The 15066-nt window shown below is 39.7% G+C and overlaps 1 protein-coding gene across 6 annotated transcripts in view; it reads left to right on the plus strand.

The window, feature by feature from the left end:
* The window catches only part of CCNY (cyclin Y), a 315939-nt gene that overhangs the window by 254818 nt on the left and 46055 nt on the right, over positions 1 to 15066 (plus strand). For all 6 annotated transcript variants that reach the window (XM_043563710.1, XM_043563711.1, XM_043563712.1 and 3 more), the window contains one exon: positions 1831 to 1865. In XM_043563710.1, coding sequence (XP_043419645.1) covers positions 1831 to 1865 — 35 coding nt within the window. The remainder of the gene's footprint in view (positions 1 to 1830; positions 1866 to 15066) is intronic.

Genomic DNA, 15066 nt, shown 5'->3' on the forward strand with positions numbered 1-15066 from the left:
GTTTCCAGATCCCTTCAGCCAATGGAAACCACCACAGAAATGTCATCCTACCCCTATGTGATAGAGCAGCTCTGACTAGATGCATAATAATTTAGTACTGACATGCACATGTGCACACACACATGCACACAAAGTAGGTATGCCAGGAAGTTCAAACCCAGTGCTTCCTGTTAGATCCTGACTTTTCTTTTGTTATGGTTCACATGTGGATGATGCTTCTTTGGAACTAGGTCAGAAGAAACCCTGCAGCCTCCACACTGTGAATAGCAGACACTGTTGTATATGCACTTGAGCTCCCTGTGTGTGGGTCTGGTCTCCAGCATGGCCAGGGTGACTCACACTCTGTGTGCTGTGCATGTCAGTGGCCTGCAGATGAATCCCTCTGATGCCAGGTGTAGGCACCTTCTCCCAGCAGCATCCTCAGGCTGGTTTTTGCTTTGTATCTCAAATATCTTTGACATAGGAAGAGGGACAGCAGTCATTCCAGGGATATTAGGACTTCTCAGGAAAACAGAAATGTTTCCTTGTGAATTGAAAACAGAATGTAAACATAGGAAAACATTTCACAGGCCCTCAGTCAGAGCAGCTGCAGGGCTTTTGAAAACTAGTGAATCTGCATTTGGGTCATGGCCTGCCAAGAAAAAGTCCACCTCAGATGAGGTGGATTTGTATGCTATTATTTCAGGACACCCTGAGATAGCAATATTGATTCCCAGGGACCAAGGATGTCATCTCCTTGAAGGAGGCCCATTCTTCATATCCTCTGCAGTGATCTACTCAATAAATGTGTTAGCTGACTATTATGTACCCTCAGAAGTAAGTCTTCAGGAAAGAAGAGGCAAAACTCAATTATACTAACTAGTTTTAATAATCCTCTGAGCTCCCTGTCACCCTTCTACATCTTTGGGGCTGAGGACCCCTACTTTGGGGAACACTAACATCTGGTGTAAGGAAGGCTGAGCCATTCAGTATAGGCCATGCTGCATAGACAGCAATAGGAGAAATGATCTTTTAGACAGGGCAGTGTTTTTTGTTTTTTTTTCTTGGTGGTTGTTTTTTTAATGTTTATTTATTTTTGAGAGAGAGAGACAGCGAGTGGTTAAGGGGCAGAAAGAGAGGAAGACAGAGCCCAACGTGAGGCTTGAACCCATGAACTGGGAGATCATGACCTGAGCCGAAGTCGGACGCTTAACCTACTGAGCCACCCAGGCACTCCAGGGCAATGTTTTTTTTATTGTGACTTTTACCAGCCTTTCTGAGGGAGAGGGTGCTGCAGGATGCTCCAGGAGGCTGCCTAGTGAGAAGCCTGGTTTTTATTCATTAGCACCCAGCACGGGAGAGTAATTGGTTTCTGTGATAAAGAGCACCATTGATGTACATTATCTTTCCCTGGTCTTAATGCTGTGTTATGGGTATTGTTGTTAAATATTTCACCTAGATTTTAGGGACCTTAATGGGTCTGGTGGGTTAGAAACAAGTATTATTATTGATTAATCATCTTAAATTAATGGATGCATATAGGTTTTGTGAGAAATTTACTAATTAATATATTGTTTAGTTACTGGAAAGCTGTCACCACTCAGTTAATCATAGCTGCAGTTGTTTTATTAGGGTGCTATACCTTAAGTGGGTGTATGGTTTGCTCTGTTAGCCAAGTTCAGATCTGCATTTGTGCAGGTCACATAGTCTTATAAATAGGAATTGAGCAACTAGGTATGTTGGTTGATGGAAGGATGGGACTGTGACACAAGAGGCCCAGTCCTCTCAACAACCTGCAAGGGGTTGGCATGCAGGCATGTAACATTTCTGTTGCATCTTTTGTCTTCACAGTGAGAGAAAAACGCAAGAGTCTCTTCATTAACCATGTAAGTGAAGCTGTCTCCTTGTGTTCTTCATAATGATTATACTGTGTAAAGAGCTTAAATAACCATGTCTGTAATAGGTGCAGATGGTTCATGTATTTTATCAATACGTGGAAGAATGTGAAGAATGTTACTATGTACTCACTTTGGTTTGTAATTGGACAAGCATGGCTTGATATTTCCATTGCCCCAAGTGTTTTTTCAGAAGCCCCAAACTGCAGTTGTTCATGGGAAGATGTGTGTGAACAACACCATAGCACATACTATGCAGGTACAAATGAAAGCCACTTCTTTTAAATTCCTCATTCTCTCCTTCTTCTACCCCAACTCCCAAATTACTATTTTTTTTTGTCTGTAACTCACTTCTATTTGAATAAACACAGAATTGTTTCAAAGAGGCTATCTGCCTCCACACACTCTTTCCTCTCCTCAGTTGTTATTTATAGATCCTCTAGTAGAGTTTATGTGTTCTTTTGCTCACAGAAGAATAAACTTGATAACTCTTTAGTTTTAAAAGGATTACAAAAATTCAGCTCTAGACTTTTGGCCGTCCCGAGCTGTATCTCCATCCCCTGCTGGCCGGGCATAAAGTGTCCCTGTGAGCTACTTTGTTGTTTCTCCTTGAACAGCAGATGCAACTGGCTGGCTACATCTCTGCTCCACTCATCCTCCCACTAACCTCCCCACCTCATGATACCCCAGCTTGTACCCTGCAGGAGTGTGGAGACCTGCCACTTTCCTCTCCCTCCACATAGATGTCTCTTCATTTAGGAAGGAAAACTGTCTCCATGAGGTATGGAATGGTGAAGTAGGTAAAATTTACCAAAATAAGTGTGCTATATATGCTCATACTGAAAAAAGGAATGATGTATTTGACCTTACAAGGGTTTTTCCTCAAAATTTCTAGACTGTCTGTATGTAAGTATTTGTCGATTATGAAGTATATGGCACTGAGGCTGTGTTAAAGAGACTTATAGCTATAATACTGCCTTCTCTGACCTTTAGAAATCTGGAAAAATGCAGTTGAAAAGAAATTCATAAGCTGGGCCCATGCTCTCAAGGGGCTCCATGCTTGGCCATTAGGAGGTCAGTAATTCCTTCTTAGGCAGTGTCAGTGTATATATGCATATACAATGTTCAAAGGGTCAGAGAGGGGGTCTGTAGTTTTTTTTTCAGATTCTTAAAGCATTCATGACCTCTTCCCTGGCCTTTTCAAATTTTGAAGCATCAATATGTAAAGCATCTCTGAAGTTAAATGTTATGTCACAAGGAAAATATATACCTTTCTTTAAAAAAGTGGTATATACCTAGACATAGAAATTTGAGTGATTTGAACTAATTTTATAAATCCTTACTTTTCATCTATTTGCCTGCTGGATGCTCTTGGATACTTTCTGACTCATTAGCACGTCTGCCAAGGAGCTTGCAAGGGAAAGAGGAACTGATACTGCAGTCACTCTACCTTTACATTGCAGCTGTATTAAGGTGTTTTGAAGAAAGAGGAAGAACATGCCACCCTGTTCTGATTGTGGCTAGCAAGACAGAGTTGTGCTCTCATAGTGCTAATCTGAAGATCTGTTTTTATATTTTCTCCCACTTAACATTCACACTTTGTGTTGTATATAGACATGGCACACACTGAGTAAATATCTCTTGGGCTCAGAATATGGATTAGAGTGGTGAGCTATGTGTTGTAACCCAGCTCAGCCCTCAGACTCTTACTATAAAACCTCTCATATCCTGACACAAGGAGTGAAATCACACAGTTGTTGAAATCTGCTCACATGTACTTGTTCCTGCATAAAAGAAATCTCTGTGCTGTCTTATATAACAGATGACTGTGCAACAGCATGACCCTCCAGTTCATGAATAGACCAGTTGCAAAGTAGCATATTGGCTCTGCCTGTGCTGGGAAAAGCCATTGGAATGTGCTATTCCAACCAACTGAAATGTCATTTGAGTGAAATTACTGCAGATTCATTTAGGCTTATAAACCAACTGTGCTTTTCAGATTTTGAGACACTTGGGTGTTATAAGTTAGAGCAGTAGACAAAGGATGAGTCATCATCAACAGTACAGTCTATTGAGTATTTTGCCATGTTTGTGCCAGGCTGTTCTAATTGGTTTAACCTATTTACTCAGTAACCATGCTGGGTAGGTACTATTTATCATTTACATTTTACAGATGAGGAAAGTGAGGCACAAAGCAGTTAGCCAAATAAACAGTGGAACGAGAATTGGGACCCAGGTGATCTGGCTCCAGAACTCCCCTCTTAGCTCTCATCCCTATATACTGTTTCTCAGAGGATGTTGCCAGTTCTTGCCAGTTCCCATTTGAATGGAGGTTTAGCTTCTTTATCTGAAGTTAGAGATCATTTAATTTTTATGGGATAGTTTGTAGGACTCATTTCTGAATACAGGCCCTAACCAAAATTTGGTATCTAATTTGTTGTTAAACTGTGGAATGATGGCTATTCTTTGCCCTTGCTTATAAAACACTTTGTTTTCTATTTGCTTTATTGTGAGGGATATTGTTTCTTTAATTTCTCCGAGTTTCTGAATAACCTACTTAGTACATGTTGCTAAGATAATCTACAAAGAGGCTACTGTTTAAGAAAAATGAAAGCAGTGGCTATAGGTAAGCCATTTGAGAATGGTGGGGGTAGTCAGCTCCCCTCCTGGATAATGATGACTTCAGGGGAAATAACTTCCACCAAGTGGAGAAGAATAAGATTTTTCTGGCTCCTAGCTATTGGTACCTTAGTAAGTGACAGGAGTAGACTTTGGGAACAATCTACAGGGAAAGGATCTACAGTAGAGAATGGAACCCCAGCCTGGAAAAGAGATGGGCCTTTAATTGCCTGAGAAGAGTTAAGACAGTTATAAAGGAATAAGTAAAAGGAGGCTGCTTTAAAAAGAATTATTATAAGTTCTAAAGCTTGAAACCATTTGAGGGTAAAGTTCTCTGGTATTTTGACAGTTAGTTAAATTAGGGTGAATTATAAAGATTAGTATTAGAATCATCATCTATATTTTAGATGTAATTAGTATTAACAGTTGTAGGAAAATTTAGTACATTATGAAAGACACTTAGGTTATTAAAAGAGGGTGGGCTAAAGAGCTTTACTTAAAGCTCTTATTCAACATTTGCTAACGTTTTGGCTTTGCTTTTTAAGGATAGCTACTTTAATGAATCTTTTAATTAAAATGTGAAAATCTCTGATTATAAATTGTGAGTAGCATTGCAAGTATCTAGAGTCTGGAATCACTTTTGAAACTTAGGGAAAACTCATGCCTTTTACTTCGGTCTAATTTTTCTATGACATCCTTTTGCTACTTGGTGATGGCATACCTAAAGTGAATTGATCATTCTAAGAAGTCTTTAAAAAAAAAAAAGATATAAAAAGAATGAACAGGAAGTTGAGTGGCTGGCCTACCTTACTCTCATGCAAAACTGTTACAGTATTTGTCTTAATAATGAGACAGGTGATAGTTCTAGGAACTTGGTGAGAGAATAAAATAACTAAAGGGTGTTATTTATCAGTTAAGCAACAGGCACACTGTTAGCTGGACTTGGAGCCAAAAGGATTTTACTCAAGTCCTAGACCTACCACCTGATAACTTGGGGACCTTGAAAAAGTCTCCGTCTCATAGTCATAATTCCTGGCCTGCCTGACTCAGATGATATAATAGAAAGGAAGGTGATTTGCAAACTAATTTTAACACTGTATAAATATGCTGATGTTATTACTGTTACTGTCTATTAGAGTATAGGTAAATTTTGTTTAATTTTCCAAGTTCAATACCAAAACTGATGAAAGTCTTTCTGGTATTTTGAGTATGGATATAGTGTTTTCATAATTGTTAAGATCAGAGTAGAATATATTCTATTCAACTTTGTTTGAGAATATTATTGTAGAGAGTTCACAGTCCTCTTAAGTAGTAGAATTCTGAATTGATTTCTGCCTTCTAGCTTTGAATGGGATAAGAGTAGATTCCTTCTAAAATGTGTCTCTTCTGGCTATACTCTTCATCCGTTAACCCATAGAAGAAGCCCAAGAATGAAGTGAGTTTGATTCAGGAACTGAAATTTTAAAAATTCTAAATCTTGTTTTGCTTCTTTGGGAAATTTGCTCTCAATATAACACAAACTTACTGACTAACTGTTATGTTAACATCAACATAATATGCTTGGACAGTATGAAAGAAGCCTCATTACGATTTTAATCTCAGTAAGAATCTAAAAGTCCGGGAAGATTAAAGAATCCAACTTACATTTTGAAATGACTTCAAATTTATAGGAAAGTTGTAGTAATACAAGAGTACAGAATTTTTACAGCTCACCACGGGAACCTTAGATACTCTGGTTCTTACACACTCGTTCACTTGACACAGAATGCTGAAGTAGTGGACACAGTTTGTTATATTCTCTCAGGTTTCTTTTAGAGTGTCTAGAAATAATAATGGTGTGCATACTGATAATGTTGAGACAAATGAGAAGTTTGTGTAGGATGTCAGGTCTTTGAATGTCTTGGTTATATATATAGAGCACCTTTTCTTGCCCTGTTTCTTTCATGTTTCTTCCTACCCACCCTTCCCTTTCTTCATTCTGTTACTCTAGTTGTGTGGCACAAGTAAAGTGAGGCTTGTAAAATGTAATGCTCTGTACAAATATAGCTGACAGGTGGAATTGCTTCCCTGGTGCCTTCCTAGGTCATTTTGAAAACTACATTATCCTTGTTAAGACAAGTGAAGGGGTCACTGAAACAGTGTTAGGCTTTGTCCTAGAAAATTCACGGCATGTTGTCGGTGGGAGTTGCTGTGTTTGAAACCCTGATCTTTTGTATGTACTGTTAGGATCTCATCTGTGAATAAGCCAGCACAAATTCTTGACCACGGTTACCTGGTTTTCATATTGCTTAGACATTGCTATATGGACAGAAGGAGCTGTTCTTATAGGACTTCAGTCTGTGACTTCCTAGTTCCTTTGTTGTCATTCACTAAGGGTAGAGGGGACACAGCTGTTCTTCACGTGAGCCAGACAGGCACCCTCCTTACTATGCCACTTTATTTTTCACTTCCTTGCTCTCTTAACCTGTTTCAACTTCATCACCTTGCTTAGGGACTTCTGGAGTAGAGAAAGCAAAGAAAAAACATGAAGTCTGAGAATGAGCAAGGACTTTGCCAGAAAAGCCCTTCAAGAAGCAGATTGTCTTTCCTCTTACCTTTTAAGCAGAGGTTCCCACTCCAGCATCTGTGTGTTACAGTCTGCTCTTATACTTTATATAAACATTGTTATATATATGTATGTTATATAAAGTTATATGTGTTTTATAGTTACATATGTTATATAGTCATATAAGCACATATAACTTCTATACACATTTATATTTAACTTTTTTTGAAAAAATTCAAACTTACAGAAGTTGTAATAATAATACAATAAATTCCCATATACTCTTTACCCAGATTCACCAGTTTTAGGCCAGGTTTTATCACTTTATACCCATCCTCTGATCATTATCCAATATTATTTTTTCTGAATGTTTGGGAGTTAGATTGTTTGCATCATTCCCTTTACATCCTAATACTGTACTGTGTATTTCCTAATACCAAGGGTATTCTTTGTATAACTACAACATTGTTATCAAAATCAAGAATTTGGAGCTCCTGGATGGCTCAGTCAGTTAAGTGTTTGATTCTTGATTTTGGCTCAGATCATGATCTCATGGTCGTGAGATCGAGTCCTGAGTTGGGCTCCATACTGGGCTTGGAGCCTGCTTGGGATTTTCTCTCTTCCTCTCCCTCTGCCACTCCCCTGCTTGTGTGTGCGTGCGCTCTCTCTCTCTCTCTCTCTCTCTCAAAAAAAAATAATAATTATGAAAACAAAAAACAAAATCAAGAATTTAACATTGGCACAGTTCTTTTAAATTAATTAGCCATAGTCCAACTGTGTTAAGTGGCCGCATGATAATGTCCTATGTAGCTTGTTTTTCTCCGGTACTGATTTCAATCCAGAATCACACATGGCATTCACTTGATGTGCCCCTCAATGTCCTTTAATCTGGAGAGATCCTCAGCCTTTTCTTGTCTTTCATGGCATTGGCATTGTTGAAGAATACAAGGCCAGGTATTTTATTTTATTTTATGTTATTTTTAACAGACTATTTCTTATTTTGGATTTGTGTGAAACATTTGCAGCCAGACTACTTCATGGAATCCTCCCTTGTCCTTCTTAGTGCTTCAAATCTGGAGACACAATATCCATCTGACTTCATTGGTGATGTTGATTTTGATCACCCTGCAAGATGCTGTCCAGATTCTCTACCATGTATTTAACTGCTTTCCCCCTGCCAACTATTAAGCAGTCTGTGGGCCATGCAAACATCCTTCTCCTTATCTCCATCCCCAGATTTAGCATCTAGTGATCATTCTTGCTTGAACCAATTCTTATATTTTGGTTGGAAAATGCTAATTTTCCAGCCCCACTGCCTCCTCCCCATTTGGCAGTTGTCATTCTGCTCTCAGGGGAGAGCGCTATCTTCCCGTCCGCCCATTCTACCATCCATCCATCTTTAATATGGACTTCTGGATTTCTGGGTTTTTTTCAGTGATTTATAGCCATTCCTGTCTTTAATTATTTTGATGCTCACATTTCCCTAGATTTGTCTAGTGGCAATCTTTCCAAACTGGCTCTGTGTTCTTGTGGCATGCCCCTATCATTTCTTTCTCTCTTTCTCTGTCTCTTTCTTTCTTTCTGGCACCCTCTTGCCAAATTTTTGGCACAGTAAGATATTCTAAGCTCATTTTGTCCTTCCCTGGGTCCGCCCTGGAAGTAGCCATTTCTCCAGGGAGCCCTGATTTGTTTTTTCAGCCGCAAGCAGTATTAGACACCCGGATCTAGACTTCATGTGTACTCATTGCTGCTGTCAGCATTTCTAGCTGGCCCACTCAGCAGACATATCTAGGAAAGAGACATTTTAGAAATCATTAATTTGTACTGATGCCTTAATTTCCAGTTCTAGTCCATCCTGTCAGGTTTTTTTCTTGCTTTTGGTTTTTTGACTATTTTTTCCTTTTGTGAAAAATTTATTTATTTAATAATTAATTATTAATTTTAAAAACCGATTTATTGAGGTATACTTTACATGTCATAAAATTCACCATTTTAAAGTATACAATTTAATGGCTTTTAGTATATTCATAGAGTTGTGCAACCATTACCACAGTCAATTTCTGAACATACTTATTTACCCCAAAAGAACCCTTGCACTCCTTGGCAGTCACTCTCTGTTCCTCATCTCCCCCCAGCTCCTGGAAGCCACTATTCTGCTTGCTGCTTCTACAGATTAGTCTGTTATGGACATTTCGTATAAATCTAATCATACAATATGTGGTCTTTCATGACAGACTTCTTTCACTTAGCATGTTTTCAGGGTGCATCCATATTGGAGTGTGTATTGGAACTCCACTCCTTTTCATGGCCAAATACTGTTCCATTGTGTGGATAGGCCACATTTTATGTATCTAATCACCAGTTGATGGACATGTGGGTTGTTTCCACCTTTTGGCTATTACCATCAGTGTTCCTATGAACATTCTTGTACAAGTTTTTGTGTGGACATATATTTTCATTTCTCTTGGGCATATACCTAGTAGTAGAATTGCTGGGATATATGGTCATTCTATATTTAACATTTTGAGGAATTGCCAAACATTTCAAAGTAGCTGGTCTTTGATTTTTAATGTTGTATTTGTGGTCTTACGAATTCAGTTTTAAACTCTGATCAACAATAAGCTATTTGTTTCTTCAGGTTACAACTTTTATTTTTTTAATTTTTCCTAAAAGAAGAAATGACCTTCTGAAGCCAGAAATGTTTTTAGCAGTATAGCTGCTTTCATTGAGAATTCTGAAGGGATGTTGCTTAAGAACAACTTGGTGTAGCAAGAAGACTTTATTAGGAGTCAAGTGGCCTGAATTCTGATTGTTCTGACATGCTTTGTGATGCCTAGTTCCTGTCTGACTTGGGGAAATGCTTTGCTTCTGTCACCCATAAAGAGGAATGATATCACTTGTCTCCCAGAATTGTTTCCCAAGATAGTTATGAATGGCAATGGAGATAGGATATGTGTGGACCCTTAAACAGTTGCGTTCTGCATATTTGCACTTCTGCAACAGTTTTCTAATTATGTAGAAGAGCAAGCTCAAACGAAACAGGAAAGAAACTTGAATTTCTTACATTCTGAGGCAAATGTATATTCTTACATTTTAAGACCTACATTGGATGAACATCCACCCTACTTACCCCCAATATTCTGGAATATGCTTGTTTCCCACCCCACCCTGCCCCAAAAAGTACAGCCTGGACTATATATGCCGTTGCATTTAAGAAATTAAGTAACAGAAAAATATTAGTTGGAAAATAAACCTCTGTTTCTTTTGTGGCTGCTGCAGTAAGTAAACCCTGTGCTTGTTGGTGTGCAGAAGCCTCCTGAGGGAGCAAGGGGTCCCTGCATGGCCCTCAGTGCTATCAGGGAACCCCTCTACGTCAGATGATGCCAAGCCTAAAGGATTATAGTTCTGCATTTTGCCTCACAGCCAGAACTTTAATGAGAAAAAGTACTTCCCATTGTAGAGTCAGTACACTGAGCCATAATAAAGCTGAGATTTGACCTGGGAGTAAAGTACATTATGAATGTAATTATTTTGTGGTGACAGCATGCATGACTTACAATAGAGCAAAATTTGACCTCAGTGTTGGCATTTGCCCAGTTTTTGTTCTTGAGATCCAATGTTGGTTTATTTTCTGCTTTCATAAATTAATGATTTTGTCTGCTTCTGTTCTTAATTCCATGGTTGTTTGCTTTTTCTTCTCATCTTTTAGTCTTTCAGAACTTATAGTCTTTCCCTGCTATAAAAATTGATCCTGCCAAAAGCTGTTCAGTCTCCCCCTTTTTTTCCCCCATGGAATATTAGTTTGTTACTACCTTGAGATCAGAGATGAGGGGTCTTTGTTTTGTTTGTTTTCTTCTTTTGTCATTGTGTCTGAGGCCTGTGGTAGTATTGGAAGGGCTGGTGGAGTTCTGTGTCGCAGCCCTGTTCTTGGCTGTGAGTGCTTCTGTGCTCTTGGATAAGTGCCCTGAGTTTATATGGACTGGGAATTGTACAGAATGTCCTTGTATCCACTCTGTATTGGCTGTGACTTGGGTAATGATACTTTCTTAACCCAGTGAGGAAACTATCACACTCTGCCTTCATGATTTTGTCAGACTATGTGCACACTGTGAGTGTTCAGGTGGTGGCAGGTGGTGGCAGTGGCCACCTGTCTCTTTGTCCAGTGCTCCTGTGCTCTTCCTACACATGTTTGCACACATTAGGCCTTCAGTTAATTCTTAATAAAGGAATAATGGTGCAAATTTCATTTCTCTGTGCTTTGAGAATCTAAGCTTCTCAATCAAGGTCATGGTTTGCTCTCCTTAGGATTAAAAAAAAAATGAGGGAACTTTCATTTTTATATCATTTTTTCCCAGACTTTTCCAACTTTTTTCTCCTGCTAATACTACCTCATATTTTTTAATGCTTTATTTTTTTTTTGACCCTTAACAAAACCCTAAGAAGGTCAGTTTTGTCCAGCCACTGAAAATGGGAAGTTAAAGCACAGAGATTAAGGAAGTGTTATTAAGTGACTTCATAATATTCATTGAGCATGTCCATGTGCTAATAAGCATTCCACATATTGTCCTGGTAGAGCCCTCACAGTACCACAATGAGGGGTGGGTTCTGCTCCCCGTATTTCACAGATGAAGACATTGAAGCATATGGTGACCTTATAACTTACTGCCCAAACTGGGACTCTACTGAATGTGAAAGGGGGTGCTTTTATTGGTTACTCGGGGACAACAAGGGCAAACTAGGACTGTCCCCAGTGAGTCATCATCCTACGTAACCAACTTGCCCAAGTTTACACAGCCAATCAGTGGCAGAGCTACATCCTGAATTCTAGGCTTTCAAACTCCAACAATAATCTTGCTTCACCTGTCCTGGAGTGTCTCATCCACATCAAGCTAATTCCTAGCAGGACTGCAGGAGAGCCAGGACTTTGGCCCCTTTCTGCCAACCACTGCTACACCACAGTATGTCCTGAACATGTTATTATTTCACTGTCCAGTGCCATAAGCCCTTGCCATGAGCTCCAGTTTGCCAAGTTGTTAATAAATGGCACTCTCCTTTCTGCTCTTGGTAGGAATGCATGGACTTTGGAGTCAGATGTGGCTCTAAATGTGGCTTTGAATTCTGGTATCTTAGATTTGACCTTGGAAACATGACTTAATTTCTCTGACCTCCTTTGATTTGTCTGTAAAATGAGAATTCTGCCTGTCTTGCTAGGGGTTTGTGAGCTGTAAATGAATACATGTAAAGTATCCAGAATACTGTTGGCTTTTATTTCATGGCCATTAAATAAAAGTTGTTGTTACTGTCATCATTTAATTATGCCTAAGTGTAGTGTACATGCAAGGAAGAAGTGAGTGGTGACCTGGGAAGATGAAGAGATGATAAATGTCCTCTTCCTGGAGTGGAGAACCTCTGAATCATTTAAGCAAGGAGGTGACATGATCTGATTTCCTTTGTAAAAAGATCACAGTAGCATCAGAGGAATACTGGTTTGGAGAGAAATGAACCTAGAGGCAGGATGGTTTTTGCAGTAATAAAGGTGAGAAATAATGGAAGCCATTCATACGCCGGTTAGTGGCTGGAAAGATGTAGAGGAAAATTCTTTTGAAATATAGTTTGGAAGTAGAATCAATAGTACTTTTTGCAAGGAGACCAAAGGAAAGACAAAATATTCCTGAATATTTTGTAGATTTCTGGTTTTAAGTCATCATAATTGAATGGAAGAAGAGATTAATTTGCCATTTGAGGTGCCTACGAGGAACATTTATGTGGAAAGCTCAGGAGAGAGGCTGGGCCAGAGAGGAGAGATTTGGGGCTCAAAGGAGAGCAGGAGGAAGTTGAACTAACAGGAATAGAGCAGGAACCCCTTGGGGGGAAAGAACACAGGGAAGCTAAAAGACAGTCACCTTCCACTGAATTGAGAGAAGCTGAGTCCACAAAAGGGGACTGAGTAGCCAGAAGGATAAAAGGAGGCTAGGAGGGAGCTAGGGATGGAAAGTACTCTTTGTGGTAGAGCTTGGAGCTGTTTGTGAATGGGTATTGTGTGCGGAGTGTGAGCCAACTTTTAGAAAATTTGAAGAAGCTGAGTCATTCACTAGCCCCAGCCTGGAGGGTGTTAGGTCTTTCACTGGAGGTGAGTGAGGCGGTACTATAGGTTCATTTTCCAGGGAAGAAGAAGCAGTAAGGTGAGTGGGTGTTTGCCTGATGGCCTCTCAGTTTTCTGAGATGTGTGCTGCCTGCGGACAGGAGCTCAGGGTGAGGCAGCAGACAGAGGATCTGAGAAGGTGGTGAGGGGGGGTTGAAATAGTTGGGAGAAGAATTTCTGGTCGTTGTGGAGGGTCCAGTGGAGGTCTTATCTCTGGACCCCATTTCTCTTTGTCCTGCACTTAGATTGTGTGTGTGTGCACGTGCATGTGTGTGTATATATCTTTGTATCTGACAGACATCTGATTGGAGTTACAGAAAAGGATAGTCTCATTATTTGGCACACATGATAACTCTTCAATAAAATCCTCTTAAATATACAGTCCAGCAATTGTGTGTTAGTGGATCTTGGTAGAAGTAATAGGTTATTTTATACTGTGGGCATGGTGTGAATAGGTGGACTAGATGTTCTTCTTTCCATTCTAAACTTTTATTCTGCATATTTAGTACTTAATTTGTAAAATACACACTATTTCAAAGACAGTAACTTTTATTTCTCAAAATACTTTGAACAGTAGTTTAAAACTTATTGCCTTAAAATCCATAATCGGCTTCTTGCTAATTGGACTGTTCTCTGCTCCCCTTCCAAGCAGTTTATGGTTGGCATTATAATATCTGATCTCTCACCAATACAGCTGTCATTCTTGGTACTGTCTTTCTAAGGCAGCTAACTATAATGCTATGCCCTTCCTTCTCCAGTAAAACACTGTCTTTGTCATTTTCTTCTATATACTTCTAGTATTCTAATATGTTAACAGACATTAGCATAAAAAGCATTCCTATCGCTTTCTTTGACATGTTTAATGTACTTTTTATTTAACGAGTACTATGTGCTGGCCCTGCTCTAAGCACTTTACAAATACTAACTCATCTACTCCTCATAATGACCTGTAAGGTAGCGTCTGTTATCTTCATCTCTGTTTTACAGACAGGGACAAGGAGGCACAGAGAGGGAGGCTAAGCAACTTGCCTGGCTCACAGAGTTAGTATGGCCATGTCACACCTGGGGTTGCGACCCTAGCACCTACCTGTCCTTTCACCTGCTGCTCTCCGGTGCACCATGGCCGTAGGATTTATGAGGCAGGACTAGAACCTAAGGGGAAGAGTGTATATGTGCCAAACATACACGTCTACAAGCATACTGACTTTTTAGAATCATGGGACAAATAAATGAATGTTAACTTTATATTATGTTATGTAATACTAGGACTGCACTCTGTGCTTATGAAAAATATTTAACAAATTAGAACACAGTTTTCTGTGAATGTCCGTGGGTCTCCGATGCTTCAGAGGCATTGCAGAGGTCAAACTGTCCGTGTTGCAGGACACACACAGCAGTGGTGCTGCATGTCAGAAGGTGCTGGTGCCCGGGCTGGTCTCTTCCCTCTGCTACACAGAACAGTTCAAAACAGAAACCAAAGCAGGAAAGCAACCCCAGAGTCAAGAGCTTTTCTTCTACAGGCTTCTAATTATTTCAGCTTTTTAGTGATGTGAATTTCAGATCCAGAGAAGTTTGCATTTTCTGAATCTTGTAGTCCTGACATTCAACAAGTGACTTAACACCCAAATGATATTTTAGAGTGATGAGGCACCCTGCAACTAAAAATCTTTATAACTTAATACCTAGGATTTATTTTCAATTTGGAAATTGTGATGTAGTTTGAACGCTTGGTTGATGTTCCCCTGGCAAATTGAGGACTTTGGCACACCAACCCTGAGTGCTAGGAGGCTGTGCTCTGTAGTGCTGGTCTCGAGTTAACCCTGACTGTTAGGGACTGTGTGTGCCCTGGGGTGTGCTTGCCCGTGGGCTCGTGGAAGGGGGTTTCT

Source organism: Prionailurus bengalensis, chromosome B4, assembly GCF_016509475.1.
Source record: "Prionailurus bengalensis isolate Pbe53 chromosome B4, Fcat_Pben_1.1_paternal_pri, whole genome shotgun sequence".
In the NCBI taxonomy this organism is placed as follows: domain Eukaryota; kingdom Metazoa; phylum Chordata; class Mammalia; order Carnivora; family Felidae; genus Prionailurus; species Prionailurus bengalensis.